Here is a 27,069-nt window from a genome sequence, read left to right on the forward strand (position 1 = left end):
GGCTGAGTTGCAGTCCAGTGACCCACAGCTATAGATCCACCAAGATCCAGTTCATCGCACTGATATTCATTCCGACATCGCCGATTTTCGAACTTATAAGGGCGCACCGCACTCCTTGATAGTGGAAGAACAATTCTCCCGGAACAGTCTCAAGCCTCGACATATTTTTTTTCCAACCCGTTGCAACAATGTTTACCCAAAAGATATCTGACCAACTGGACTCTAAAGGTGCTCCTTTGTGGCGTCAGGACCATACCAACTTGTTTCATGGCATAGAGTCCAAAGGTGATAGCGCGATGTTCAAAAGTTCGGTGAGCAAGCTAGGATCTGCTTTGGAGAGCAATAGATTGACTGTTTTGCCAGACAGCAAACAAGCCCCTGGCAATGAGATGGGACGGTATGTTGTTACTCATTCACATGTCTGCTCGTCATTTTTTTTTTTTTTTAACAATGAGATAGATCGACTCTCTGAGGAAGCTAGTAGGAGAAAGGTATATCTTTGACCAGTTTTGACATTACTCCGGTGCTGTTTGTTAATGGCTCCTTGCATTAGCCATCCAGCATCAAAGCAGCGGCTCGAGCAGCAAGTGCGCCAGGTAAGTTGGAAAATTTCTCCGAAGCCAACATTTCAATATTGACCTAATACGTTTAGGAATGATATCCTTGGGAGCAGGTGCTCCACCAGAAGTATATTTCCCGTTTGAAAGCATCCAACTCCAAGTCTCGAACGCGATCGGCAAGGCAGGTGATGCAGGAAAAGATTTATCTATGCTTAGTCTGGCAAAATATGACTTTCAGCCCGGCATCAATGACTATAGTATGTTGAAGTTACATTGAGTCATTCTTAAGGTCCCACTAGTATCCGAAATACTGATAAGTTGGTTCAGGTCTTGACGTTGCCTTAAACTATGGCCAGGGCAGTGGCTCTGCACAAATGCTTCGCTTTGTCACTGAGCATACTGAAGTATGAACGCCTGATGGCCTACTCAATTATTTACAGATCAAGACTGACCATAACTGATAGCTCGTTCACAACCCTCCATATCTGGACTGGGCATGCTGCATGACAGTCGGCAGTACCTCAGCATGGGATTCGACCTTAAGAATTTTCTGCGAGAAAGATGATTATATCATTGTGGACAAGTATTCTTTCTCTAGCGCTTTGGAGACAGCCTGGGCACTTGGTATCAAAACTCTGCCTGTGGCAATGGATGACCAAGGGCTACTTCCAGATGATTTGGACAAACTTCTCTCGACGTGGAAGCCAGAAAAGCGTAATGCTCGAAAGCCATTCCTTCTTTACATGGTCCCGACCGGCCAGAATCCAACTGGTGCCACGCAATCCCTCGAACGCCGGAAAGCCATTTACGCCGTTTCTCGGAAGCATAATCTCTACATTGTAGAAGATGAGCCATACTACTATTTACAATTACCCTCTTTCAATTCTTTGGGTTCTTCCTACAGCGAATCCAAAGCTTGTGAGCTCATTCCATCCTACCTGAGCCTGGATGTCGATGGACGAGTTTTGCGCCTTGACTCGCTTTCAAAGGTTCTCGCCCCGGGTTCAAGGATGGGCTGGGTTACAGCATCTGAGCAAGTGGTCGAAAAGTTTATTCGGTTAAATGAATCGTCTTCTCAACACCCCAGTGGCTTCTCACAGGCTATCATCTACAAACTTCTCAATCACCATTGGGGTCATTCCGGCTTTTTCAAATGGCTCGCGAATATACAGTCCGAATATGCGTGGAGAAGAGATGCTCTGTTACAGGCTTGTGAGAAATATCTTCCCAAGGATATTGTCAGCTGGGTTCCATCCCATGCAGGCATGTTTGTGAGTACTCCTTTCACTATCATTTGGGATGACTTTTAATGGCTCGTAAAGCAATGGATTGAGATAAATTGGAAGTCTCATCCTACGTACAAATCTGGTTCTGGGCATCAAGCGATCCAGGATGCCATCTTTGCATCCGCTGTTGAACAGAAGGTCTTCTTGACACCGGGTACCTGCTTTTGGTCTGACATAGATTCAAAAGAGGACCAGATGTTCTTTCGCGCTACTTATGCTTCAGCTTCTCAAGGGGATCTTACGGAAGCCGTCCGGAGATTTGCGAACGCGATCCAGTGTCAATTTTCATAAAGTACTCTCGGAAGTTAAGGATATCATACCTTCTATTTCTTGTGGGCTCAACTCAGCGATATTTATTTCATAAGCGCTTCAGCCGTCTTGAATCGATACTGGCTACAATGTTCATGGTTTGTATACGGAGTACACAAAGGCTAACCCTAAATTGATTCATTTCAACTAACTCAAACACTCTAGTGTGAGTGATAGATCATAGATATTACACTATTTTCCACCCGTAACGGTTGTTTGGGTTACCCATAATCCCATTGAGATTATAGTCACAGAAGTTGAAGCAAAAACGCAAGTTCTCCATATAAAACTCTTTCAGGTGAGGGAGAAAGCCGTCGACGAATAATTCATAAGATCTGCAGAGAAGGTTGAACTTTTGTGCACTCAGTCGCGAGGCTTCACTTTCACTCAAATTCTGCTCCCTCATACATAGCCGAACAAGATTCAACAAAGCAGATCCGTCGTCTTCGCTCTTCATCGCGGCGAGGTCCTTGTATAAACCAATTATGTCGTGGAACACAGCAGCAAGTACTCCAAGTTGACCGATACAGGGATCATTGGCCATATATAGCTCAGCATTCGCTGATGTCATGGAAAGAATGGCAGGCACCTGGATGCCAACTGTGGATCCTCTTGTCTTGAGAACTTGATGTGATGTTTGCTCAATGAAGAAATGGTGACCTTCTTCATATTGAGCGTCAAAAAAGATATCAAAAGCGTCGATGCAAGCTTGGAAGTGACGAGGTTGAAGAAGCTTCCTCTTGAGAGGCATCAGGTCTTCTAAAAAGATGCGCTGTACATTAAGCGCCGTTTGAAGTAGCTCATCTGGGCATTGGCCTCTAAACTGCATTATGTCTTCAATAGACTCGTTTCTCATGATGCATTTGAGATTTTGGAGGTAGACTTTGCCGGCAGTGTTGTGCAGCTTGTATCTTGGAAGCATCTCGGAGACTTCATCCATCAGGAATATCCACGCTGTATGTTTATGAAGTAGAACCCTGCGATCGTAGCTAAGGTCCGACTTGAACGCGCAGTAGTGCGACATGTTGATGCCATGTTTTGCAAGCTTTGGACTGAACAAACTCAGAAATTCCCATTTTTGTATGTCGGAGGCCAGTTGTACTTCGATTTCCAGATCATATTGAAGCTTCAACGAGGGTGGGAAGTATATCGGACAATCCTCCGTGGGCGTATGCATGAGATCCTCCACTCTGTCCCAGTCACTGAGAAAGCTCAAGCGAAGATCATTTTGGTGATGTTTAAATGCAACGTCTTTGTTATCAACATAAAATGGATGTTCTTGGTAGGTGGACGGTTTGTCTGATGGGAGACAGGGAGTTGAACCTAGCGTTGGGATTTTTCGAGGTCGAACCTCGGCCTGATAAATTAGAGCCGAGACCTCAAGTGCCATTTTTAATAGTAAATGTATCTTGAACAATAAATATCATGGTACGTGTTGGGGCTTACGGTCGTATATAAGCCATTTGAGCCAGCCCTCTTTGCCGGCCTGCACACCGTTGCTAGCTAAGACGCCTGCGTTTGCAAAGCCTTGCACCACTCTTGAAAAGCCACCATTATCACTATTGAAATTACGCAAGACGCAGACTATGCTTAACTTTACTGAGGTCTCACTGCATGTACAGCAGTCTGTCAATGCCTTAAAACTAAAAATGAACTTTGCCGCTAAACTTTTATTTATTATTACTGGCACTTCTCATGTATGGTTTTGTGATATCTTGATGCATGCTATTACTTTCACAGTGCTTAATGAACCTGTATACATGCCGTGTAACTTGCTTGGTTTCACTATTACTGGCTGCTTATCCCAACTCTCACGTAAAGGTGTAAGTTATTGCGTAGGTAGGTAAGGTCAGTGGAAGGGAGTGAGAAAGGGAGTCATTACTCTTTAAAATTTAATTCACTACGGAGCGGCCCGTACCACTGAGTAGCTATCTCTAAAACATTAAATCCATATTGAGCGTAAGCCTCTGGCCAATTGCCGTACGCATGGGATGCCACAGGTGCCGTTGTACATGATATGGGCCCAGGCCTGGTATCTACATTGCTGACGCACTGGCAATCACATAATGCAATTTGAACTAGCCTATTACTTGGCTCCGCTGACTGCGTTTATGTCCGGGTTCAGCCAGCCCTTGTGCTTCGCCAACTGGCTACTGTATCTTCGGCCTAGGTCTGACAAATAGACAATGCAGACATTGAGGGTCCGGGCGTTAGGTTTGAGTGCAGCTGGTAGAGATATTGAAGACTCCTCCATTTGCTCTTTTTTTAGATATGAATATCCCACCATAGAGTATGGAGACGATTAGACTGAACTCTGCCTAGTAAAAGGTCAACTGGTCAGCCACCGTAGGACTGGACGGATTAGTCAGCATACCAAATTCGCTTCAACTTCACGCTTACATGTTCGTTGCGAATTGCAACAGTTTCACAGAAAAACTCGGATCAATTTACCTACATATTGATCTTACTGAACAGGTCTAACGGTATTTGGCATATGGAATACAGAAAATAAGCACTACGCCAGTAGCTCCTTCTCCACTTCAAATAAGGCAAAGCAAACACAAACCGCGAAGAGTGGATATTGCTGCAATGTCCCAGAGCATGGGGTTCTCTAAGAATCGCAGGAAGACAACCGAGGCTTGCAATTCATGCCGCGCAAGAAAGCTGAAAGTAAAGGACCCTTCCAAAGGACTGAGTTTTATCCTAACGTGTCTAGTGCGACGGGATGTTCCCTTGCGCATCATGTGAAAAGAACAAAGCAAAGTGCTCCTATGACCCTTCGACGTCTGCAAGTAGAATTACGGGGTAAGTCATATTATGGATGATATCATGCATCTCGTGGCTCATCTTCGACGCAGTGATCTTGATATCATGAATGCAAGGCTCATGGAACTCGAGAGAGCCGTATTTGGCGAAAGAACATATCAACCTAGAAAGACGGTTGAGCTACCAGGTATTCTTATCTCATTCTAATCCAAAGACAAAGACTGATGAATCGCAGATGTGCCAAGGGCGACAAATAACTCAGTGTCTGGTGTTACGTTCGTCGACGAAAAAACAGGAACTATAGACTATTTCGGGTCAACATCCACAATGAACCTTCTGAAATCATTTCACGAAAAAATTCACGGTATATCAGATCCTGTGCACCACGATAAAACCGACGAACATCCGAGCAAGAGACAGCGGCGGGAATCGAATGAGCACCCAGTCGATATCTACCGTTCTTCCCGACCAAAAGTACAGGATATATATAACTCCGACTCCCCAAATATGAGGACCGCGATGACCTCTTATCCATGCGCAGAAGCTATAGGAAACGATCTACACGCCCTCTTGAACGTCGCCTGTAGCGCATTCCCGATTTTCGATGAACAAATGCTACATATTACTTTCAAGGATTACCACGACGGATCGAGGGATCCCGGAGATTCAGATTGGGACTGCTTCGCATATTCTGTCCTAGCTGTTGGGGCTTTATATCAGGCCAATACCCCGGAATCTTACAATCGACATTTCAGCCAAGCACAAAGCTGCCTCGGAACCTTTCTGGGGGTTAACGGATTGAAGACTGTACAGGCAGTTCTATTGATGGTTTGTTCATTTATATTTCCCCTTGAAAGCGATCGAACATGTATTGACAAAAAATCAGGCCATATTTGCTCATTCAACGGCTCAATATAGTCGTACGTCTCTCAGAGTTGTGTATTTCTTACGTGCTGACCGCGTTGTTAGTTGCATACAACTATCTAGGCCTTGCAATTAGACTTGCCTACTCGGCAGGCTTGAATCGAGACTGTGGCCGAGCTTCCCTCAGTAACATACAAGTACAAGAGGCGCGGCGAACATGGTGGACTCTATATAGCCTCGAGTCCGACCTCTGTTTAGAATACGGCAAGCCAATTTGTATTCGCGAAACGGATTCAACGGCATCTTACCCCCAAGAGACCATGGTGAGCATTGCAAATTTCACAAACATTGATGGACCGTCTGACATGAATCCAGGACATAGGAGAAAGTGCTAGTAGATACTCTTTCATAATCGTCATGGCGAGGTTCTCAAGGATCGTTCGCAAGATCATTGACCTGGCAAGACTTATAAATGTTCAACTTTCCCACTCACTACTAATCCTCTCCGACAGATTTCAAATATCGACGAAAATAAAAGTGCGATTGAATCCTTCGTTGGCCGACTCATGAACCTCCAAGCGGAACTCATGACTTGGAGAGGCGAGTTACCTGCACATCTAGCCTCAAAGGATACCACGACGAGCGAGGGAATACGTGCAAGGGAACAGGTTGCATGGGCTCGGCAGCAATGCCGCGAGATTGAACTTCGTGAGTGCCTCAATACCTTCTGCTCCTATCACTAAATACTTACATCCGTGGGTGATATAGGCTTCAACCATGTAATGATCATCATGCATCGCCCATTCTTCACTAATATAACCTTCTCAACGCCATTCTATACATCAAGCATGGCTCGGAATGTTTGTCTTGGTGCTGCTCAAGATACAATCATTTCATTGTACCAGGGACTCATGGAAAGGTCTCTCGATGAGAATCTGTCTCGTTACTATCACCGTGTTATTGCTGCTGCCCTTGTCATACTGACCCTTTCCTGTGATATTTCCGCAGAAGAGAAGACCAAATCACTGGAGACTTGCTCGAAAAGTATAAAGCTTTTTGAGTCTATGAAGTTTGGCTGTCCCGAAAAAGGCATTGCACTCGTTCAAAGTGCCTTGGCTCTTCTGTCCCCTTAGCCATGAGATACCAAACTCAGAATGTCTGCAATGCTCCTTTGGAAGCTAAATATCCAAATAAGAGATTCTCCATTCATTTTCATTTTATTCTCGTTATTTCCGTTCCCCACCCGCTACCAAGTCATGCAAAGCTAAATGAAACACCCAAAATCCAAATGGCATCTAGCCATGTCCCAATAATTACCATTCCCAATGTTACCCCAAGAAATATTCAAATCTCGCCAATGACACTCTTCAGAATCTCAGGCACAATCACCCCAGCATCACCCTGGAAAAACCAATCTCCAAACTGAAGATCACCAGGAGTATCGTCATAATCCATATTACACACAGCGATGCGCGCACCCTGAGAGCGAGCTTCGTCAACATATCCTGCAGCAGGCCATACCCTCGCACTGGTACCAATAACCAGACAAAGATCAATAGGACCAGCGGCAATCCAACGGTCGACTTCTGTAAGCGTTTTCTCGGGCAGAGATTCTCCAAACCATACCACACCCGGACGAAGCAAGCCAGTCTTGCACTTGGGACATTTGGGGAGTTCATCCTCGGTGAGCTGAGGGATTGGATTGCTAGCATCGGAGATGTCTAATTCCTCTCTGGTGCCCAGCACGTTCTGTATACTTCTGGCTGCTTCTTCGCCGGTCTTGTCGGTCGCGGAGGGATTCAGGCCGGCGCAAATTTTAGGAATATCTAGCGCTGGAACGAGCGGGTCTGTAAAGTCGTTTTCGCGCGTATAATCACAATAGAAGGATGTGCATTTGATATTGAAGAGGCTACCATGTAGTAGATGTAGTTGCTTAGATGGGTGGAGTGCTCGTGGGGAGAGACCTAGAATGAGGATGTTAATTTATTAGCTTTCTATTGAATGCAATTCCTTATGACAATGAGGGCAAATTGTACCGTCAACGTTCTGGCTTAGCGTGACGAAGTCTTGATTCCTCCGCGACAGTTCTGCCAGCGCGTAGTGCGCTTTGTTAGGCTCCGCTTGTAGGGCCATGTGTCTTCGGTAACTATAGAACTGCCATACAAGACCTGGAGTTCTCTGGAAGGCCTCTGGGGTTGCTAGAGAGGTTGCATCATATGAACGCCAGAGTCCACCAGCACCACGGAATGTAGGTAAGCCTGATGATGCGGAGATTCCAGCTCCAAGAAGGGCAATGATTCGCTTGCAGCCACTAAGATATTCAGTAAATGACTGGAGATCACCAGCTGGCACGATAGCCCTGGTTGCAGGCATAGGATGTGGCATATTTCAGGTTCGAAGGAGTTGAAGGAGCCAACTTGGAGAGCAGCGGGGAAATATCAACACCTGACTGATAAGGCCACAAGGCAGCAATATAGTTGGAGAAGTTCGCTGCAACAAAGACAGTTGGGCTGTGCAAAGACGATCAAAAGTTCTACTGGAAACAATGACCTAAAACCCTTCAAATTCCAGTCTGAGCCGGAAGGGCTCGCGTTATTGGTCAAAAACGCATATTCTGCGGCCCTCATAACCCCTCGCAGTAGTGCCATTGCCCCAGCCTTGTCAAGCAGATTACTCGTGGACAGTTCATGTCTGAGGTCAGCACAGATATCTTCTTTGACAATCTCCCGGGAGGTCTCAGTCTTACCACAAAGCCAGATCCAAATCCGGACAAAGTTGCAACTCGCAACATGGTCCCAATCAAAGAGACCTCCAGACACAACCTGAGGGGCGTCATAAGAAGAAGAGACGAAAGCGAACCAACAGGACTCGACGATACGCAAGAAAAGCAAATACACACTCGCTCAGGGCCACTCACACCTCCATTATCAGAAGAACCAGAGTTAGCTAAACAAATCCCGTCAGCAAATCACAGGCTCCTATCATTTCGTAAACCACGGCGCAGGCGGCAACCAATAGCAACACAAAGCCAATCTCCTTTGTTTAAAACCTTGCCAGCTGAGATCCGACTGCTCATTTGGGAGCATTACGTCTGTGACCGCAAGCTACATATCGTGAGGACAAAATGGCGACAGGGAAGGGAGGCTCGCTCACGAATCGTTGGGGTTCAATGTCACGAGAAGCATGAAATATGCCCATGCAGTCATCGCTGTTGGGGACAGCTGGCACGCCGACCTGCCGGTGGATGTGTTGGTGGAGGGCGGGGCTCAAGAGAAGTGTCTGGCTATGAAGATGATGAATGGAAGATTGATACGAGAGTTGGTTTCGTGTCTCTGTTGCAGACTTGTCGGTTGATGTGAGTCATTTCCCTTATACTTTGTACAGCGCGATTCGATATTGACATATTGACAGATATACTGAAACAATCGATATGATCTACCGACACAATGTATTTCTGTTCAACCATGCAGATACCATCGTTGATCTACCAGGGATTATATTACCTCGGCGATTGAGCTTGATTCGGACTGTTCAGCTTGGCTTTGCTGATCCTGGGGGTAGCATGTGGGATAAATGCTGTTGGGTCCTTGGCAATGAATTGACGGCACTGGAGACGTTGACTATTCATTTGTTTCCTCATGTCGTAGGCAATTTGGATGTTCTGCTCATGCCGATGCATCAGATCAAGCAGCCCAGAACATTTGAGGTTTGTCTAATTAAACCGTGGTATATGAGGAAGGGCTGGGAGTCATCGGCAGGTCTTCTTGATGCCCCGTTTCAATTTGAGCTTATTGATAATGGCATTCGCTCTGCGAGAGAGCTACTAGCCGACTAATGCTTGAATAAGCAACATATCTATGAGAATGTGAAGCTGTACCATAAAGACTTACAGAACTAGATTTATCATTGAGATACACACACGAGAGCGAAGAGAAATTAGCAAATTTGAAAAAGAAAAAGTATCACTAGCAAGAAGCGTAAGTCAAGGTAGCGCAGAAACCAATCTCCTCCATTAATCAATCAAGCCATCCAGTCATGCCGGATGCACTTCATTCCTAAACCATTCCCATTCCGCTCGCAAATCACGCGCCTTCCGAGGTGGGCTTGCATCTTCTCCACTGATTCGCTGACCTACAAAGGTGTATCGACGAAAACATGAGATCTCCCCTTCGATCTGTCCATCGCCCAGAAATCGAATCCAACCCGAGTTCTCGCGCCCAACGAAGAGCTGCTCAGAAGCCCTGCCATACCATTCAAAGGCGATCTTCTCTTCAGAAGCCTTCTTGGGGCGTTTTGCAATCCAAATTATGCCTTCAAGGATCCCAAGCTCGATCGATCCCCACATTTCGTCCCAGTTCAATGTGAGACATATCTTTGGTTGGACTCTGACGCCGTTGCGGTGAATAAGATTGCCCGCAGGCTCGTTGGAAGAAATTTCGTATTCTCCATTCAATAGACCTAGGCATCGCTGTGGGGGTTGAGATCCGAACAGCTGGTCATAGGTCGGTGGAGGTCCATGGAGGTCCGCATAACTAACACTCGATGATCTTGCGCCCAATGTGTTAGATGCGCTGGAATGGTAAAAATTATGGAAAGGATCGTCCATTTCGGTAGTATTAGAAGGTAGATTGCTTTCAGGGGAATCGTAATCATCGAAGGAATCCGAAGAATCGCCATAGTACTCCTCATCGTAGGTATCGTCATAATCATGCTACAATATGTTATAATTCTGGGTTTGAATGAGATGATAGACATACTTACCACTTCACGGTCACCCCTAGAAGAGCTAGTTGAGGACTGGATTCCAACTCGGCCAATCCGGCCGCTCAGATCATTGCTTTCACTGACTTCACGTAGAGCTTCTGCGGTTGAAACCGTCTGTCCATGACAGCCAGCGGAAAACGGAGTGAGATGGGTACGTCTTCCGTTGCTACTACGTACCCCCTTCCTGGCAGTCTGCAACCGAGGGACTGTATTTCCAGTAGCATGTCTTCGTCTTGCTTGGTTTGCAAGCTCTGGTTCTTGCTTCTCTTGAGACTGAGAGCTAGTAGACGGAGGAATATTGGATTGTAGACTGGACCTCCCCAGGCCAGGACGTCGGGCAGTTTGTTTGACAGATACTCTCTCTTTCTCCCCACAATCTTCCATATCCCGACCTCTTTTGCTTGGAACAGAAGATGAAAAGACGAGTGGATCCGGGATGATTGTCTTTGTTGTCGTGGTGATTGTGGTATCAAGGATAGGCAGCCCTAGTGGGAGCATGTGTGCCGCTTCCTCTTGTTTTTTCCATTCTCTCTTGAGTCTCTTCTCCATCTGAACCAACTCGATAGGGACCTCTAGAAGTCCATCTTGTATGGCATCTAACAATCTCATCTGTGCTGTTGCTTTGACTTTGGACGGCGAGAGGCCATAGTGGAGGAGTTGTGCTTCATACCAGTGGGCTGGATGACCGAGCCTCTGGTTTCTATCCGGAATGGAGGCGTCGAAAAGTGCTCTCAGCTCTGCAGGTATCGCCCGTCGATGGATATTGCCGGAGGCTTCGACGTAGAATGTGTCCCCGTCGTAAGAGAATTTGCCGTGGCTGATAGGTGCCATGATGTTGGATGGCGAGATGAAGATGTGAAGTGAAGAAGATAGGTCAGAGGAAAGTTCTTAGATACAATCGATGACGCGCCTTCCACTTGTCAAACTACGCAAGACAGACGTCGTTTTACACTTCCATGGCTGCGATACTTGGTCAACTACACCAGTTATCCTTTGTGGTTCTTACTTGTTAAGAACATACCTACCAGAATAATATAATTGAGCCTAGCTAATCTCAAGATATATCTTAAATACTACCAAATACCCAATAACCAAGAAACGTCCCAAAACATCCCGTTGTAGTTGATGAGCCCCGGCAAGCGCGTCTCGCCCAACCCCAAATCACGTTAAGCTCCCCACTTCCCATCTCCGACGTCCCTCCTCGACTTCATACTTCACCTCAAGTGTGACGACTTTTCTCTTAATTCATGAAGTTATATACACGATGAATCTCTCTTCACCCAACTCTCCGCAGGGCTCACCCGCCCCAAATCAACAGGCCTCACCCCTCAGTCATCGCCCAAGTCCACGCCAAACCCCAAGCTCAGGGACACCACCAGGCAGCGCAGTCAATGCACCCATTCCAGACGACGAACATGGCGCTGACTTGCCGATGAATTTGTCGGCATCTGTCATGTTGACCAACCTACCCCGCGATGCGCACCAGGCACTCGCCGATGTGGAGAGGATTGACTCTGGAAAAGGTATTTGTCGCATCTTTCCACCGGCCTTTCTACCTACTAGCTGCATTTTCTGGTATAGACTCTGACTTACTAACGTGGATTTAGTCACTGTGCGCTTCCAGCCTTTGCCGTCAGCTCCCATTCTGAAGAATCGGGTGTTCAAGGTCAGCGCATCACAGAAATTTGAAACAGTGGTCAAGTTCCTGCGCAAGAAGCTTGACTGCAAGGATACAGATTCTGTTTTTTGTTATGTCAACAGTGTCTTTGCGCCCGGGTTGGATGAGGGGATGGGTGGCTTGTGGAGGGTGAGTTCAACCAAGTGTTTTCCTACTAACGTCTACCGAGGCCATAACTAATACATAATAATCTCTTTATTTTAGTGTTTCAAAACGGAGGATCAATTGATTGTCGCTTATTCAATGACCCCGGCGTTTGGCTGAGCAGGTTTTATCATAGCCTGCCCTCACAGGACTGATGAATGAAATGACTTTATGTACAGATGATGATGCTTAATACAGAAATATGCAAGAGATGTTGATGGTGATATGAGGAATGATGAACGCAATCATTCTTTCTGGTAGCGTTCGTCCACGGATTTTTGGAACCCAGCGAGCTCCTCTTTCGGGATGGGATATGTGTATTCCTCCGACGGGAACGCACGGCTCTTAACTTCGTCGCGGTATTGTGTGATCCCGCGCGCAGCCTCGGCCCAAACATTGGCAAAGGGCTTGACGAACTTGGGGATAAACCGACCGGGTTCGAAATTACCAGTCATGTCGACTTGCACGAGAACTTGACCTGAGCAGCCATTGCCGGCACCAATACCAATGGTCGGGATGCTGAGCTTTTCTGTGATGAGGGCTGCGACTGCTGCGGGCATAGCTTCAAGCACAAGCATGAATGCACCCGCCTCTTGCATCGCCACGGCGTCATCCAACAGTTTCAAAGCGCTGGATTTTGTCTTTCCCTGAACCCGGAATCCACCGAGAGCATTTTGTCGCTGGGGCGTCAGACCAACATGACCCACGACAGGTACGCCGGCCTGTGTGATCCGTTTGATAGTGGGCGCTAATTCCTCCCCACCTTCAATCTTCACGCCATGCACACGCCCTTCTTTAATCAAGCGCAATGACGACTCAATAGCTTGCTCCGGAGATACCTCATATGAACCCATGGGCAGATCCCCAACCTATCAAATGATACTCGTCAGTTCATACATACCACACCAGCCAGCAAATTCATAAACTCACAATAAATGCACTCTTCGCTCCACGGACCACGCTCCGACAGTGCAATATCATCTCTTCCATTACGACCTCGGTAGTATTATCCAGTCCCAACGCCACCATGCCCAAGCTATCCCCAACCAAAACCATATCCATCCCCGACACATCAGCGACATGAGCGCTGGGGAAGTCATGCGCCGTCAGCATGGCAATTGGCTCGCCCTTCTTATAAAGATTCTGCAACGTTTGGATCGTGACCTTCTTGCGCGCTTTCCCGTTGGCACTTGGTGTCGGTGTCGGGGAAGAATAGGAACTATATCGGATTTGCGAGAAAGAGTGTGAAGTCGAGATCGAGGATGGGGAGGTACAGCGACAAGTGAGAGTATTATTCGAGATCTGAGTTCGTGCACCAGCAAGGCATCTCATCCGGATAAAGGTCGAAGATGCCAACGCTGTGCGACGCAGCGCAGGGCCCGGTGCAGCCATGATATCTGTCGTGAAATGTGATCGGAGTGACGCGGAGTGATTTAATTGTTCAGAGATGCAAATTCAAAACAAAGTCTGCCTCCCGATTAGAGATCAAGAAAGGAAAAGTGGTCTTTGGTCGCTATCCAAAGCTGTTTGTGAGTTGTGAGCTGTGGCAATGACCTCACAGCAACAATCTCAATGAACCAAAGTACCCTTCACAATCCAGCAACGAAACAAAGGGGGGGAAAGAAGGAGCTGTATATAAAGGTGTCTCTCGGATATCACGGCTAGAATGATTTGATCAATTATTCCATCCGTCCGAGTGTACGTGCTGGGTTATGCGGCGTAGACGGGAGCATCTCCAGAAAATCTGAAGTTGAAGATCTTCTGATACGTTCTGCCGATGATTACATGCACCGAGTACCGAGAATTGCGGGGCGAGCTGCAGGGCGTAGGGCGTTGAGTTTGATTTTGTGTTAACGTTGGAACTTCTGATATAACGTATCGCAGCTTGTCATGAACGTCTAGCAGAATGGATTTTATGTTATTGCAGAAATTTGTAGGGATTCGAGCTGTAATAGATGAACGAAGCTCATTGAGCTCGGGCGTATTTTACTCTCGTTACTTTCACCGCCCTGACAGGCGAGTCACCGCCTTCTGATTGCGTCTGGCCGAGGTGATTGCCGCTTTGGGAAGTGGGGGGTAACTACAAATAACGTTATACTCTACAGCTTATAAGTTACTCTATGCTGCTAGTGTACAGTGTGTACAGTGGAGGGAATAGTAGGGCACAATTCAATTAGCACGATACAAACTGCATACAGATCATCGGAATAAATGCGGTATTCAAGTAAGTAATGTCACGAGAAAGGAAAAGTCTCAGCGAGACTCTGCCGCCGTCTGCGCTGGGCAACAAGCCTCAGCCGTCGAAAAGGAAATGGAAATGGACTCCACAAATGGAATGGGAGAGACATAAGAGAATGAATCTGACGTTCAAAAAATATGGCCCCGTGGGACCAAAATCGGGGATAATGATGTTGCATGGAGGGCAATGCAAAGCGGATGGCTGCTTGACTTCATGCTGGATCGTCGATTATACCTTCGCTATATCACGTCTGGCCACAGGGGAGAGGCGACAGGGACTGCATCGTGAGCTGGGGTGCGGCTTTTCGGATGGTGATTGATTTAGTCCAGAATGCTCGTCGTCTGGGAATACGGTTGAGTCGCGCGTCGAAGGGGATGTTGACGTAAAATGAGATATTCAATACAGTGAAAAGAAGTGAAAATGCCAAATGAGTGGACAATCTCAGTCGAGATCAAAAGGAGACAACAGTGTTTGTTGACACTGGCTCCTAGAAGTGCTGATGCAAAAGTAAAAAGTGAAAGGAGGAAAAAACGCCACCATATGCATATGCGTCGATGCCGAGGGTATGATTATGCGAGGTTGAGATCCAAATCGAGCATGACGGGCGGAAAGAAAAAGTGCAAGTGGCAGAAGAAAGATAACTGTAGATCTCGAACACTGTCAGGATGCAAGTGTCCGACGGAGGTGGACATCTAAAGAAATCATGGGGGGCGATGATAAGCCCCAGATCTATTCATCATATTCGTGCTTGTCCTTGAGAGGACGTTGGATTTCAAAGAGTAACGCGTCAAGTTCAGCCCAGTTTGTGGAGTTTGCGGCAAAGCGACGATGTTTTCTTGTTAGAGTGTGCTGAAAGAGAGTTAGTATATGATTGACAAAGGTAAGAAATTGTGACTCCATACCTCTTCAAAGTCATCAAACTTGTCCCTGCAGTTCTCACAGTAGCCAGGCTTAGGGTCTCTGCGTCGCTCTGTCTTCCGTTGCTGCTCTTTTTCCTCTCGTTGGCGTTTGGAGCCAGCAACTTCGGACTGGTTTCCATCATCTTCATGGCGAAGATTGGATCGTCCAGGAGGGTTCATACTCTTACAATGCACAGGGGCAGATCCCTCGCGCCGCTGGGGAGCAGCCATTGATCCCGTGCCCTTCTCGAGTACCTTGCGCTTGAGGCCATGAACCTCCTTGCTGAGACCAGCCTTCGCACCAGGCGCCGCGGCAGTGGAAGAGATCATCTGGGAGCGAATGGCGGAGGTTATGTTAGACGGCTGAACGCCTGAAGCGGCCGGCTCGCGGCCAGTATAAAAAGGTCCGGTGCGAGGGAAATGAGGCGGGATGAAGCTCTCCGAGCTCTTTCTTTCGTTGTTTTCATCAAATGAAGGCTTCTGGGATTCTGTTTGAGCGGGAGGGGAGATGCGCTGTTCATTCTCTGCGGGTTTGGACCTGGCGACTTCGGTGACTACTTTCGAGTCTTGAACTTGGGGAGCAGGGGCAATTGTTTTCGGCTTGGCTTCACGGTTTCCATCAGTGTTGTGGAGAGCGGCCTTCTTCTCTTTTTGAAGTTGCCGCAAACGATGTCGGTCATATTCCTTTCTGCTTGGGGGTTCATCAATGAAAGGACACTTGCCCAGGGGGCACTTCTGAATTGGGGCCAGGAACCGTCTTGTCGACGGGCAACCCGGGAATATTCCCGGACCAAAACGGGCTTTGTCTTTTCGTTCATATCGTGAATATAGACAAATGGACCCTTGAACATCAGCATCTCCATTGACGACAATGGATCACGATCGGACGGTCCATTAAGTAATTCTTGTCGAAGGACACGAGAAAGGTCATTCTCGCCCTTTCCATTGGCGGCATTTCCACCAGCAACTTTGCTCCGTGAAGCGGCATCAGCCTGAGCACCAATATCGCTGTCATTGATGGTGGTGATCATGCGTTGAAGTTTCTCCAGGGCCCAAATCTTCATGCCCATTTGCCGAGCTCTCTGAAGAACATCCATGGTTCCTTGGTCGCGGCGAGGGTCTGTTTTCAAGGACATATGCAGGTGTGTGTCTCCATTCCGCTCCAGCATTGAAGGGTTGACTGTTTGCATATTTCCATCTCCATTCGTTGTGTCGGGGGTAGTTTCGGTTTCGGTTGGGCTTGTAGACTCGGGTGGGATAGCACGGGATGTAACAACATGCGTTACGAGACGTGAAAAGAACTTCTCCTCACGCTATAGTTATAGTTGTCAGTAACAGGAAAAACAATGAGGCAATTAGACAATCAAAGTGCAATGTCGTCAAGTTCAAGAAAACGCCACAATTGAGAATGGGAATCTCAAACTTACAGCGCCGAGAGCGATGACCTGGCGAGAGAACTTCCGACGAACATCCTCAGGGATACTGTCAAAGTAAAAAACAAACTGAGGGAATGCCTTTCGGTAATGTCTCTGCCACTGTCTAATGGTATCCATGGTATCCGCGGAAGTCTTTTCTGTCTTGACAGTCCTGACCACCGGCTGACGTTCTTTTTCGCGAGCTGCAACAAGCTTCTTCTCGAAAGCACTAGGAGCAACGTTGTTGGACCGTCGCGCAAACAGTTTCGAGTCGGTATTTTGAGCAGTAGTCGACCTGCTTCGACTAGGGGAGCGTCCATCATTCTCTATAGCTTCCATGACCTGCTTCTTCGGTGGTGGCTGGCCATATGGCATCTCCATCTGTGTAGACCTGGATCGCTTGGCTGGTACGGGACCTGACCTATGTGGAGAATTTGTTGCATTCGGCACGTTGGCGAGTGGGCGGCGAGTCGCCATGGTCAGGGAGGTTCGCGGCGAGGGAGGTACGAATACAGCAGCCATCGGGGAAGAGGTTCCCACGATTGAGGGCACGTATGGAAGTCACTGTAGACTGGCAGGGCTTAATAGAGGAAGAGGGGTACTCGAAGAGCACGCGACGTGCTACACGTCTTGCCGATGTTGGACGGAATTAGAGGGACATTGTATCACCAGAAACAATGCAGAAGTGGTCTAAGTAGTGAGCAACAAGTTGTAGTGGTCAAACCAAGTGTGTAGTGAAGAGAAAGACGAGGTGGAAGACCTGAAGGAAGAGAAAGAAAGAAGAGCAAAGCAAGTCGTGTGGTGTGGAGCTCAGTTTGTTTTGGGCGGAGGCCCGACAACCAACGGCGTCGCGCGAAGCATGAACATCAACACTACATTCCTTGACCGCGACCAGGATTCTTTTGGCCTTCTTTTGTTCTTTTACTTCATTCTCTGGTTCATTCTCTCATATGGCAATCTTCTTGAATACCTGGAATCCCTTAAACATAAGCCTCCTGCTAATCGTGTCCAACCTCCCCCAGACCAGCCCCCAGTCAGCCCCAAAACAACAGTCCAGCCACCACCAAGTAATCTAAGGTAGGCAAGGATAGGTCAAACATGTGGAGTTTATAGTTTATATTAAAATAAAGGGGCCTCAAAACATCCAATTTGAAGTCTTGAGGGCTATTGTACATGAATATTGGAAGGGTTCTGACTACTATACACCTAGCTGCGTAGAGCCTCAATGTCCTCAACCTAGTACAAACGGTTAGCAAACAGCAGATGAAAGGGATCATGCGAAATCTACCTCTTTGACAGCCTCCGGGGTTAAGACAATCGGGTGTTCATCTCCGACACAAACACTGTCTTCGATCCGAATGCCGATCCCACGGAAGTGAGCGGGCCATCGCTCATCGTCAGGAACATAAATACCCCTAGTGTGAATTAGCTTGTCTCAGAATGTGGAGATGGAGATGCTAGGGGTACGAACGGCTCAATAGTTATACATTGACCTGCCTTCAGGTTGTAGCCTCTGGAGTATCCAGGGCAGTCATGGACGTCCAGACCAACATAATGGCCCAGGTGGTGAGGGAATAGAGTGTTCATTGCCTGGTCATAGTGAGTGGATGTCTCAGACAAAATGAGTCCAGGTGCTTACATTTCCAGAAAGATCGAAACCGAGAGACTTCAGCTCATCCTTCAATCCATTCTCGGCGATGCCATGCAGTTTGTCCAGAGAGAGGTTGGAGGTCTCGCGGCAGAGCGAGATACAGCTCCGGTGCACCTTGAGTACTGCGTTGTACAAATCCCGTTGAGGAGCAGTAAACTTGCCGTTTACCGGCCATGTTCTGGTGATGTCAGAGATATAAGTTCCCCATTCCTGTGATAAATCAGAATTTGAAGCGGCAAAGAAAATTTGTGTTGGAGACTCACGCCGCCACCGTCAACAAGAACCAAATCGCCATCCCTAACATTCAATGTAAGCACAGACTCGCACAGTGGAGCGAAGAAGCACAAACTTCAATACATCGTCATTTCGGGTATAGTGAATAGCCAGAGCGTTCTATTCTCGTCAATGCTGGCCCGTTGGAAGCAAAGGCCGTACTTACCTGGCCGCCTGCGACAACAGGAACAAAAGCGTTCCCCTCAGCCCCATTCACCTTGAATTGATACTCCAAGAAGGAATGAAGATCCTTCTCATATTCAAATGTTTGGCGCATAGCCTCGGTGAAAGCCCGTCCCGAAGCCTGTCCTAAGCGACGCATCTGTACAACCTCGCTCTCGCTCTTGGTGGCTCTCATCTCATTGAGAATGGGCTTCAGAGGTTTAACCCGACGGTAATCAACAACTTTTTTGAGCTTCTCCGAAGCGACTGTAGGTCCGTACAAGTAGCGGTTCAAACTTGATCGTGCATTGTCGAGGGAGGGGATGTCCGAGTAAATCTCGGTGGCTCCCGAAACGATGTCTGGGAGGATGTCGCCAATTCGTTCAATATTTCCTGTCTGTTCTGCTATCAGCCAGATGCTCCATGAACCCTTTCCGTGTTTTGCGCACCTCGTCCGCATTGAAAACATCCACGGCCGCCTGGGTGCCGGAACGTGCGCCATCCCAGAGCTCAGCCCGGGGATCCTTTTCCCGAACATATAGATGGAAGATATGGTTGTCGCCGGAGCCGTCGTTACCGATAATCGCCAGTGCATTTGGTTCGTTGAACCCTGTGTTGCATCAACATTTAGCTTGTCGTCCCACGTCACACGACCACTCGGAGGGGAACCTACCCGTCAAGTAGAAGAAATTTGAATCTTGTCGGTATTCAGTGAAGATCCCCTGAGCACGGTATTTGACCTCAGAAGCAGCTAGCACCGCAATTGCTCCTTTCGGTAGTTTGTTGGCGAGTCGCGATCGACGTTGCGCATATTCTAGGGCGGTGATTCCAGGCGTAACTAGATGGATGCCAATTAGCTAAAATTACCAGAGATCAATGACAGTCAATCCGTATTCAATCACATACGTTCGCCCAGACTGAGCAGATGGGGATGCGTCTCATGCAATGGTTGCCCGAATTTGAGGTCCGCGGCGGCGAGATAAGTAGCGTAGGACCGAGGCACATTATATCGAGGGAGTTGACGCAATGATTGACTCAGAGCCACTGAAGGCCGCGCTGGGCGCAAGCGGACAGCGCATCGAACCAGAGACCTGCACGCCATGCTGAAGGTGAATGATAAGAGACAGAAGTTGTTATCGTCAGGTTTATTGCTGGTCGGCGGTGTGGGCCAATCACCTCGGATGCGTTTGGCATCTTCCAAGGTTCTCTTGCTTTACTTGCTGCCACGCCCTGTTACATTTGTCTGCATTTGTCTGGCTGTTTTATCATCTGTGCGCAGATTCAATATCACTCTAACCTTAGCAGGCAAAGTTTACGCGGATGGACCTGCTATAACGGGTTGAAGGAATACGCCGTTGACCGGGTCACTTACCTCGACTCATCTGGTCCATCTACTTAAATGCTTGTTAATTCTCTGTCTCTCTTACTTATTCTCAGTTACAGCTTACTTTTAAATCCACACATACAATGGGACGAACATTGACTTACCCCAAGGGCGTGTCCAACACAGCCAACAGATATAAACATCGAGGTATGCATAACTACAGAAGTCTTCCCCAAAAGATCAAGATTCACCATCTACACAGCCACATATGACTTGGGCGCAATTCACAAAATCATCAACGATTCCCAAGTCCTCCATGTATCATTCAACCCAGGCCCCGAGGACCCGTTCCCCGCCATCATCCCAATGATCGGGCAAATGGGCTCATTTGAGTACCCTTCAGCGAGCATCGACGAGCCCCTTGAATGCTATCTCCATGGATATGTCAGCTCGCGCATCATGAATCTGGCACGCAACAGCGGAGGCGAGGGCCTGCCCATCTGCGTGGCGACCAGCAAAGTAGACGGGCTGATTTTGTCACTCACGCCCAACTCTCACAGCTACAATTACCGCTCTGCTATCTTACACGGCTATGCCAGCCTTGTCACCGATGAAGAGGAGAAACTCTGGGCAATGAAGATTATTACAAACTCAGTTCTTGAGGATCGATGGGATCACTCGCGTGTGCCGCCTGACCGTGCGGAAATGTCGTCTACTGTTATTCTCAAGGTAAAGATTGCTGATGGCAGTGGCAAGATCCGTGACGGTGGTGTTTCTGATGAGCGTAAGGATTATGATAACGAGCAGGTCACCAATAGTGTTTGGACTGGTGTTGTTCCTGTCTGGGAGACCTTTGGGACTCCTGTTCCAAGTGGCGATGGCAAGGTCTCAGATGTGCCGGAGTATATTACTTCTTATATTGCAAACAAGAATGCTCAGAATCAGGCCTTGGCGGAGGGTGCAGTGAAGATTTGTCTGCCAGCTGAGGAGCAACACTGAGTGCTGAGTTGGTTGGGTCGACCTTTAGATGTACCAGAGAAGTATAATTTATATCATGAGACACATTTGATTCATTCAACCTTCATCATTAATTGTTATGTTACTTGTAGCCAACTCTATCTAGAAACAGGATTCAAATTTCTAGGGTATTTAGCGCATTTGGGAAACAATATAATTACGACGGGGACATCTAGGGCACTATAACCATCTGCGTCCTAGTCACACAGATAATATCACCGATCTTTGTTAGTTGATTCGACTTCTTGACTCTCGAACCAGCCTGCAAAATTATTAAGTGTAACGCATTGACATCCCATCTGAAGGAAGCAACGAAAGTGGCCCCTGGCTGAGCTTTTTGGAGCTTAGAGACATTTCAGGCTTGATTGATTAAATTAGTGAGATCAAATTACGAAACCTGAGTCCTTGACTCAAGTTCTTGCTTTGACTAAAAGAAAGCCTTTACATAGCCGTTATGGTATTGACTGTTACTTGTTCTCCATCAAACTAATCAAACAGACTTAAGAATGGTTAGGGTCGAACTGAGCATGTTTTATTAATGATAGCATGAGCATTAAGAGAGCCTGCCCAGGTGTGCAATATATCTTCTTCGTCATCGATCATGTTGCTAGCTAGAGCCAATCTACGTGAACTACTGAAAAAGTCTAACGTTATACTCACGTCATACCCTCAGCGGCTATGTGCAACTCACATCAGTATACTACTTTTGATTCGTGATATAAGCACATCACTGGCATAGTGCTTACATGTGATTGCATTTCATGGATAAGCTGAGAGTTGTTGCCCTAAGATAGGAAGGGGGTTATCTCGATCGACGATATCATATTCCTGATATGTCGCTATAACGCAGCGCCAGCTATTATTGAAGTGCTGACACAAGGTCTAAGCATATAAGATTGACAATGACAGGCCCATAGATCTACTATTAGATACCCATGAGCAACATAAACAAAGACAGGCAACGAAGTACTCAATGAGCGGATCGGTGATTGTTCCATGGTTTGGGCTGCAAGACGCTGACTCATCTAGGCATCATCCCCAGGACTCCTCGCTTTTCCGACCTCTCTCTCTTAGTTCTAACTTTCAAACCCCATTTCAAGCTCTTTTTGGCTTCTTAATCTTCATATTACTTCGTCTTTACGTTCACCTCCACGTTCACCCGCGATCTGTCCGATCTCTCGTAGCACCTTCGATCACCTGCCCCGCCAATTGCTTCCCCGCTCCGATTGCGGGAATATCTGCTTGCTGAACAAGAGGCCCCGACATACCTCTAGCTGCCGAACAGCATCTCAACTTTGATCATCGAAACCATACCCATATCCCTCAGCTGTTTTCCTGCCATATCGCCAACATGAGTAGCCCGAAGCGCAGAATTGAGACTGATGTAAGTTATGCCGCAGCGATTCCGATAAGCCATCATGGTCCCCAACAATGCTAACTTTTGCGTTTCCTTTGCTTTTAGGTCATGAAGTATTACATCCCTTGTTGAGAGTTATGTTTCTCTTGTGATCGCTAACCTTTCGCTAGGATGTATGGTCGAGAAATTCCTCCCTATTCTAAATTCGCCGCCGCCTTTTGAATCCCTTCAATAACCCCCAGCGTGCAATTTGGCCGGAATACACAACTAACAGGAAATTTAGGCTGATGAGTGACTACGAAGTCACCCTGGTCAACGACAATAGTATGTATTCATTCTCGCGACAATATATATCAATTTACTGACGTTGAAATCTAGTGTATTTTCCCACTATTTCCTGTACTGATACAGTTGAGATATTGTGATACTAATGTTTGCGAATAGGCAAGAATTCTATGTCCGTTTCAAGGGACCAGAAGAGAGTATGTTTTGCCATGCCAAACCAGAATCACATCATGCTAAATATTCCAGCACCATTCACCGGAGGCCACTGGAAGATTCACGTCGAACTACCGGATCAGTACCCATACAAGAGCCCCAGTATTGGGTTCGTCAATCGGATTTTCCACCCAAATATTGATGAGCTGTAAGTCAAGGCTACACGAGGACAACATCAGCCGCCCAGAAGCTAACATTCTCTTTTCCAAATTAGGTCCGGATCAGTCTGCCTTGATGTCATCAACCAAACATGGTCACCCATGTATGACATGCTGAACATCTTTGAGGTGTTCCTTCCTCAGCTTCTCCGCTACCCGAACCCATCAGACCCGCTCAACGGCGAGGCCGCGGCACTCATGATGCGGGAACCCAAGGCGTACGAGGCAAAGGTCAAGGGTAAGTCCCCATGAGATAACATCTCGTACTTTGTTTATCGGTTCTAATTTTCGCAGAATATGTTGCCAAGTATGCCAGCAAGGAAGCCGTAGACGAGGCGGGCGAAGACACCGAATCTGAAGACGAGCTGAGTTCAGCTGGCAGCTATGAGTCTGGCGGCGAAGAGCCAGCCGGTACGATGGATGATGTTTGATCAATTTACAGGACTATGATTGATTCAACTCAAAGAATGGGTTGGTATGATGATTTCGCATCACCCATTTCACATCTATACCTCTATCCCTCTATGGAACCGGATCAGCGGGCGTTTTTTTTTCAATGGAGGTTATTGTTCATTTTCAATAGGTTTCCCCCCCCCCTCTTTCTCGATTTCTACTTCTACCCTTATTGAATTTGATGTACTTGAGCATTTGCGATGGTTGTGGTCGGAGTCATGGTTGAATAAGCTCATATGCGATCTCTTTGTGGACATGGGAGTGCGCATCATTTTCATTTACCGTCGCAACATCTAGTCATTTCCAATTAGTAGCATGAACTTAATCGAAAGATAATATCTTTTCCATCTCTATGGTCAGATCTAATCACGACGCCAGTATAAGGCAAGATGTAGAGAACGACCCGCGAAGGTACCTTCAATTTGTGTTCTATGCTATGAAAAGATAAGCGGGAAAAAAATGAAGTATACAAACAAGACGTGCATATCTAACAAGATGATATAAAAACAAACACTAACATGAAAATCACAAACATGTTTGCAATCGCGCCCACAAGCAGAAAATAAAAAAATGACGAAAGGTTTGACAAAGGAGATAGTCTGCGCCACTGGGTATTAACAGACCAGAAAAAAGAGGGAACAAGAAGGAATAGCTATGTATGTGCGAAAACAGTCGACCTGCGATCCATGCAAAGAACAAAATCCCCCCAAGAATAGCGCAAACAAAGCATAGAGAGAAAAGATAAGGGTCTTCCGGTACCCTTGATTGTATGACATCGACCACACAGCGTTTTTTGGGTCGTGTCAGTCGTCATCGTCAATATTTAGCGGTAGCGCATGAGGCACCTAGTTGACGTTCAAGACCCCGAATACATCATGCTTAACCTTGATATCGGCCTTCATGTCGGGTCGGGAGCGCTTCTTGTTTGGATTGACGATCACTTCACCCCAGTGTTTGGGTACATTGCCGTCGGCGCCGGAGGAAGGACGGCTTGAAGTTGAGCGAGATGCAGAGGCGATGATTGTAGAGTCGCCTTTCTGTGACTGGGCCGGAGATGCAGACATGGGTGTGTGGAGGGTTGCTTGAGGTTGGAGATGTGGTTGAGGTTGAAGGGACCAAATATCAATTACCGAGCTGGGGATAGGTTAGCGGAAGCCATAATCAATATATGCATGGTTGCCACAAATCAAAATGCCATGATCTCCGCAGCAGGTATACACTCACTCTGAAGTTCGTTGGCAGATAGAATCCAAGGCCTCCCTCTCGCGCCTCACGTATTCCGGATCCGGTTGGCTAGTCTGCTGTGCGTGGTTGAGCGCCCCGTAGCCATAACCGGCTTGATAAGGGTCGTCGTCGAGCAGACGAGATGACTCGGGCTAAAAGGCAATGTTAGAAAAGTGGTCTATTTTGACAGGAGTCCCATGCATCGCGCATGATGCCGAGGTAATGCGCCATGAAGTTGGCGGTAGACGGTGGAATCGAAACTCACCTCAGGAGACTCATGGCGATTTCCGCCAAGGCAAGAGGCACAGACACCCATTTAAAGAGATCTGGATCGGAGCTGGGGAGTTTGCAGGCTGTCGTATTGCACGATGCGAAGGGCACGAGGCATCAATCGTGCCAATGATCGCGTGGGAGACAGAACGTGTGGAGCGGCTGGAAGAGGGAGTGCCGATCTAAGGAGTGTGGGAATATGCAAAAGTGTAAATGAAGCAAAATGGAGGAATAGAAAGTTAAGCAGAGAATGATCGGGCGTTGAGGTCTGAAGTCAGGCTTGGGGTCCGTGCCATGTCATCGATAAGGCCGCAGAACGGCGGAGGCGGTGGAAACTCCGTTTTTCCTTTCGCAACCTCTCTACCTCACAACCCACAATGTTTGATCTACCAAATGCGAAGCGGTATGAAGTTGAAAATTATGTCCTGGGATCGGACGGAACGTGTAGCTAATTTGGTCCAGCATCCGGCGCGATGAAATGCAATCTCCAGTGTCATCCCGCGAACCGTCACCCGCACCAGACGATGCTGAGGCACAAGATGCGCGAGCCCGCCTGGGAAAACTACTCAATCTCGATGAATTGATTGCTGTGCAAGATACAGCTACACAGGATAACGACCCTGTACAGCCGGAGGACGACGAGGAGGAACAAGAATTCGAATTCCGACTGTTCAGTGCCCCCACAAAATCGACAGAAAATGTGGCCGAGAAGGACACCGAAGCCAATTCAACGGGAAAATCAAAAAAGGCAGGCGCAGAACCTGAAGACCAGGCCTCCACAGTCACACAAAAGTTGCGCATTCGATTGCGGTCACCCTCACCGGGAGCGGGAGTCTCTGAGGGACGATTTTTGAAAGCTTCCCGCGACTGGAACTATTACTTCTCCACGCCTACCCTGCTTGGTAGACGCGATATAGAAATTTCATCTGAAGATGAGGATGCCATCACCGAGAAGAAGCAGCAATTCGAGAATATGGCCGTCACAGGAGAGCACATGCTAACATGGGCCCAGTCACAAGCCTGGGTAAGTGGATTCTGTCCCACTGGACTTTGCTATATCAGTCGCTAACCTCAAATATAGCCTGGCTGTCATCTCCCCTGGCGAGTGATCCATCTAAAACGCCATCAGACGAAATTGCCACGACCGGCTGGTAGCGCTCCGGTATATGTAATTGAAGGTGCACCTATCTCAAAAAGCCCACTCACCCGCAAGAAGCCTGGCAAGAAGCGTCGAGTTCAATTGCGCAAGCGTGTTGTTGCTGCACAGGTTGCTAAAGAGTCGGAAGCCGAGAAGCGAAACCGGAAGAACCACGCGAGGAAGATTAAGCGCCGACAGAAAGCCAGAGAGGAAAAGGCCGCCGCGGCCGGTATCGCTGTTACGGACGTTGGGGCCGAGGATGTCTCCATGGCTGATGCAGACGAAGGTGAGGAAAATTGAGATCGTTAAGCATTACTAGAGATTCTCAATATGATACCCTCGAGAGGATTTCTCTTTGTATATACTCGATGTGACGATACAACTGGCACAAACGCATTGTGTTGGGCTGATCAAAATGCCAGCCAGACCCCAGCCCGACAGGGCAGTGCTCGCGGTGTGCAGCGTTGGGACTCCGTAGAGGCTCGAAAATAAATAAATAAGGCCTCATATTCCTCACCACGGCATGCACGATGAAGAAAGTTGCTTAGGCTTTATTTTATGGTCGATTTTCATGGCCGCTGGTTGGAGTTAAGCTTACGGCCTGGTCGTGAACGGATTGG

The 27,069-nt window shown here is 47.5% G+C and overlaps 14 protein-coding genes across 14 annotated transcripts; 7 read left to right on the forward strand and 7 right to left on the reverse strand.

Moving 5' to 3' along the window:
• Positions 1–188: 188 nt before the first annotated feature.
• Positions 189–2,137, forward strand: N7511_001230 (uncharacterized protein; the record flags this gene model as incomplete). The annotated part of the gene is made up of 6 exons (XM_057123655.1): positions 189–397; positions 562–596; positions 653–817; positions 888–964; positions 1,025–1,831; positions 1,883–2,137. 6 exons carry the CDS (start codon positions 189–191, stop codon positions 2,135–2,137), a joined length of 1,548 nt encoding a protein of 515 aa, XP_056989388.1.
• Positions 2,138–2,342: 205 nt separating this feature from the next.
• N7511_001231 (terpenoid synthase) lies at positions 2,343–3,545 on the reverse strand (the record flags this gene model as incomplete). The annotated part of the gene is made up of 1 exon (XM_057123656.1): positions 2,343–3,545. One exon carries the CDS (start codon positions 3,543–3,545, stop codon positions 2,343–2,345), a length of 1,203 nt encoding a protein of 400 aa, XP_056989389.1.
• A 3,088-nt stretch (positions 3,546–6,633) lies between these two features.
• On the forward strand, positions 6,634–6,918 carry N7511_001232 (uncharacterized protein; the record flags this gene model as incomplete). Its single annotated transcript, XM_057123657.1, has 1 exon — positions 6,634–6,918. One exon carries the CDS (start codon positions 6,634–6,636, stop codon positions 6,916–6,918), a length of 285 nt encoding a protein of 94 aa, XP_056989390.1.
• A 211-nt stretch (positions 6,919–7,129) lies between these two features.
• On the reverse strand, positions 7,130–8,170 carry N7511_001233 (SIR2 family NAD-dependent protein deacylase; the record flags this gene model as incomplete). Its single annotated transcript, XM_057123658.1, has 2 exons — positions 7,130–7,749; positions 7,822–8,170. The coding sequence occupies 2 exons, from the start codon at positions 8,168–8,170 to the stop codon at positions 7,130–7,132; spliced, it is 969 nt and encodes a 322-aa protein (XP_056989391.1).
• Positions 8,171–8,574: 404 nt separating this feature from the next.
• N7511_001234 (uncharacterized protein) lies at positions 8,575–9,620 on the forward strand (the record flags this gene model as incomplete). Its single annotated transcript, XM_057123659.1, has 2 exons — positions 8,575–9,140; positions 9,197–9,620. 2 exons carry the CDS (start codon positions 8,575–8,577, stop codon positions 9,618–9,620), a joined length of 990 nt encoding a protein of 329 aa, XP_056989392.1.
• A 198-nt stretch (positions 9,621–9,818) lies between these two features.
• On the reverse strand, positions 9,819–11,380 carry N7511_001235 (DNA-repair protein UmuC-like N-terminal; the record flags this gene model as incomplete). Its single annotated transcript, XM_057123660.1, has 3 exons — positions 9,819–10,496; positions 10,547–10,663; positions 10,727–11,380. The coding sequence occupies 3 exons, from the start codon at positions 11,378–11,380 to the stop codon at positions 9,819–9,821; spliced, it is 1,449 nt and encodes a 482-aa protein (XP_056989393.1).
• Positions 11,381–11,813: 433 nt separating this feature from the next.
• Positions 11,814–12,491, forward strand: N7511_001236 (ubiquitin-like protein ATG12; the record flags this gene model as incomplete). Its single annotated transcript, XM_057123661.1, has 3 exons — positions 11,814–12,072; positions 12,157–12,356; positions 12,432–12,491. The coding sequence occupies 3 exons, from the start codon at positions 11,814–11,816 to the stop codon at positions 12,489–12,491; spliced, it is 519 nt and encodes a 172-aa protein (XP_056989394.1).
• Positions 12,492–12,616: 125 nt separating this feature from the next.
• N7511_001237 (3-methyl-2-oxobutanoate hydroxymethyltransferase ECM31) lies at positions 12,617–13,763 on the reverse strand (the record flags this gene model as incomplete). The annotated part of the gene is made up of 2 exons (XM_057123662.1): positions 12,617–13,240; positions 13,302–13,763. The coding sequence occupies 2 exons, from the start codon at positions 13,761–13,763 to the stop codon at positions 12,617–12,619; spliced, it is 1,086 nt and encodes a 361-aa protein (XP_056989395.1).
• Positions 13,764–15,339: 1,576 nt separating this feature from the next.
• N7511_001238 (protein serine/threonine kinase activating protein nimO) lies at positions 15,340–17,446 on the reverse strand (the record flags this gene model as incomplete). The annotated part of the gene is made up of 4 exons (XM_057123663.1): positions 15,340–15,459; positions 15,513–16,193; positions 16,226–16,822; positions 16,937–17,446. 4 exons carry the CDS (start codon positions 17,444–17,446, stop codon positions 15,340–15,342), a joined length of 1,908 nt encoding a protein of 635 aa, XP_056989396.1.
• A 684-nt stretch (positions 17,447–18,130) lies between these two features.
• Positions 18,131–20,112, reverse strand: N7511_001239 (aminopeptidase P family protein; the record flags this gene model as incomplete). The annotated part of the gene is made up of 10 exons (XM_057123664.1): positions 18,131–18,160; positions 18,213–18,339; positions 18,396–18,514; positions 18,564–18,785; positions 18,839–18,872; positions 18,925–18,968; positions 19,015–19,407; positions 19,460–19,620; positions 19,684–19,848; positions 19,917–20,112. 10 exons carry the CDS (start codon positions 20,110–20,112, stop codon positions 18,131–18,133), a joined length of 1,491 nt encoding a protein of 496 aa, XP_056989397.1.
• A 365-nt stretch (positions 20,113–20,477) lies between these two features.
• Positions 20,478–21,333, forward strand: N7511_001240 (pyridoxamine 5'-phosphate oxidase family protein; the record flags this gene model as incomplete). The annotated part of the gene is made up of 2 exons (XM_057123665.1): positions 20,478–20,541; positions 20,597–21,333. 2 exons carry the CDS (start codon positions 20,478–20,480, stop codon positions 21,331–21,333), a joined length of 801 nt encoding a protein of 266 aa, XP_056989398.1.
• Positions 21,334–22,702: 1,369 nt separating this feature from the next.
• N7511_001241 (E2 ubiquitin-conjugating protein UBC8) lies at positions 22,703–23,795 on the forward strand (the record flags this gene model as incomplete). Its single annotated transcript, XM_057123666.1, has 6 exons — positions 22,703–22,735; positions 22,951–23,032; positions 23,125–23,190; positions 23,240–23,354; positions 23,421–23,602; positions 23,659–23,795. 6 exons carry the CDS (start codon positions 22,703–22,705, stop codon positions 23,793–23,795), a joined length of 615 nt encoding a protein of 204 aa, XP_056989399.1.
• Positions 23,796–24,662: 867 nt separating this feature from the next.
• On the reverse strand, positions 24,663–25,357 carry N7511_001242 (LAMTOR1/MEH1 family protein; the record flags this gene model as incomplete). The annotated part of the gene is made up of 3 exons (XM_057123667.1): positions 24,663–24,951; positions 25,042–25,193; positions 25,307–25,357. 3 exons carry the CDS (start codon positions 25,355–25,357, stop codon positions 24,663–24,665), a joined length of 492 nt encoding a protein of 163 aa, XP_056989400.1.
• A 331-nt stretch (positions 25,358–25,688) lies between these two features.
• On the forward strand, positions 25,689–26,749 carry N7511_001243 (DUF2011 domain-containing protein; the record flags this gene model as incomplete). The annotated part of the gene is made up of 3 exons (XM_057123668.1): positions 25,689–25,714; positions 25,774–26,335; positions 26,393–26,749. 3 exons carry the CDS (start codon positions 25,689–25,691, stop codon positions 26,747–26,749), a joined length of 945 nt encoding a protein of 314 aa, XP_056989401.1.
• Positions 26,750–27,069: the final 320 nt, after the last annotated feature.

Source organism: Penicillium nucicola (assembly GCF_028828085.1).
Source record: "Penicillium nucicola strain IBT 29836 chromosome Unknown utg000001l, whole genome shotgun sequence".
Classification (NCBI taxonomy): domain Eukaryota; kingdom Fungi; phylum Ascomycota; class Eurotiomycetes; order Eurotiales; family Aspergillaceae; genus Penicillium; species Penicillium nucicola.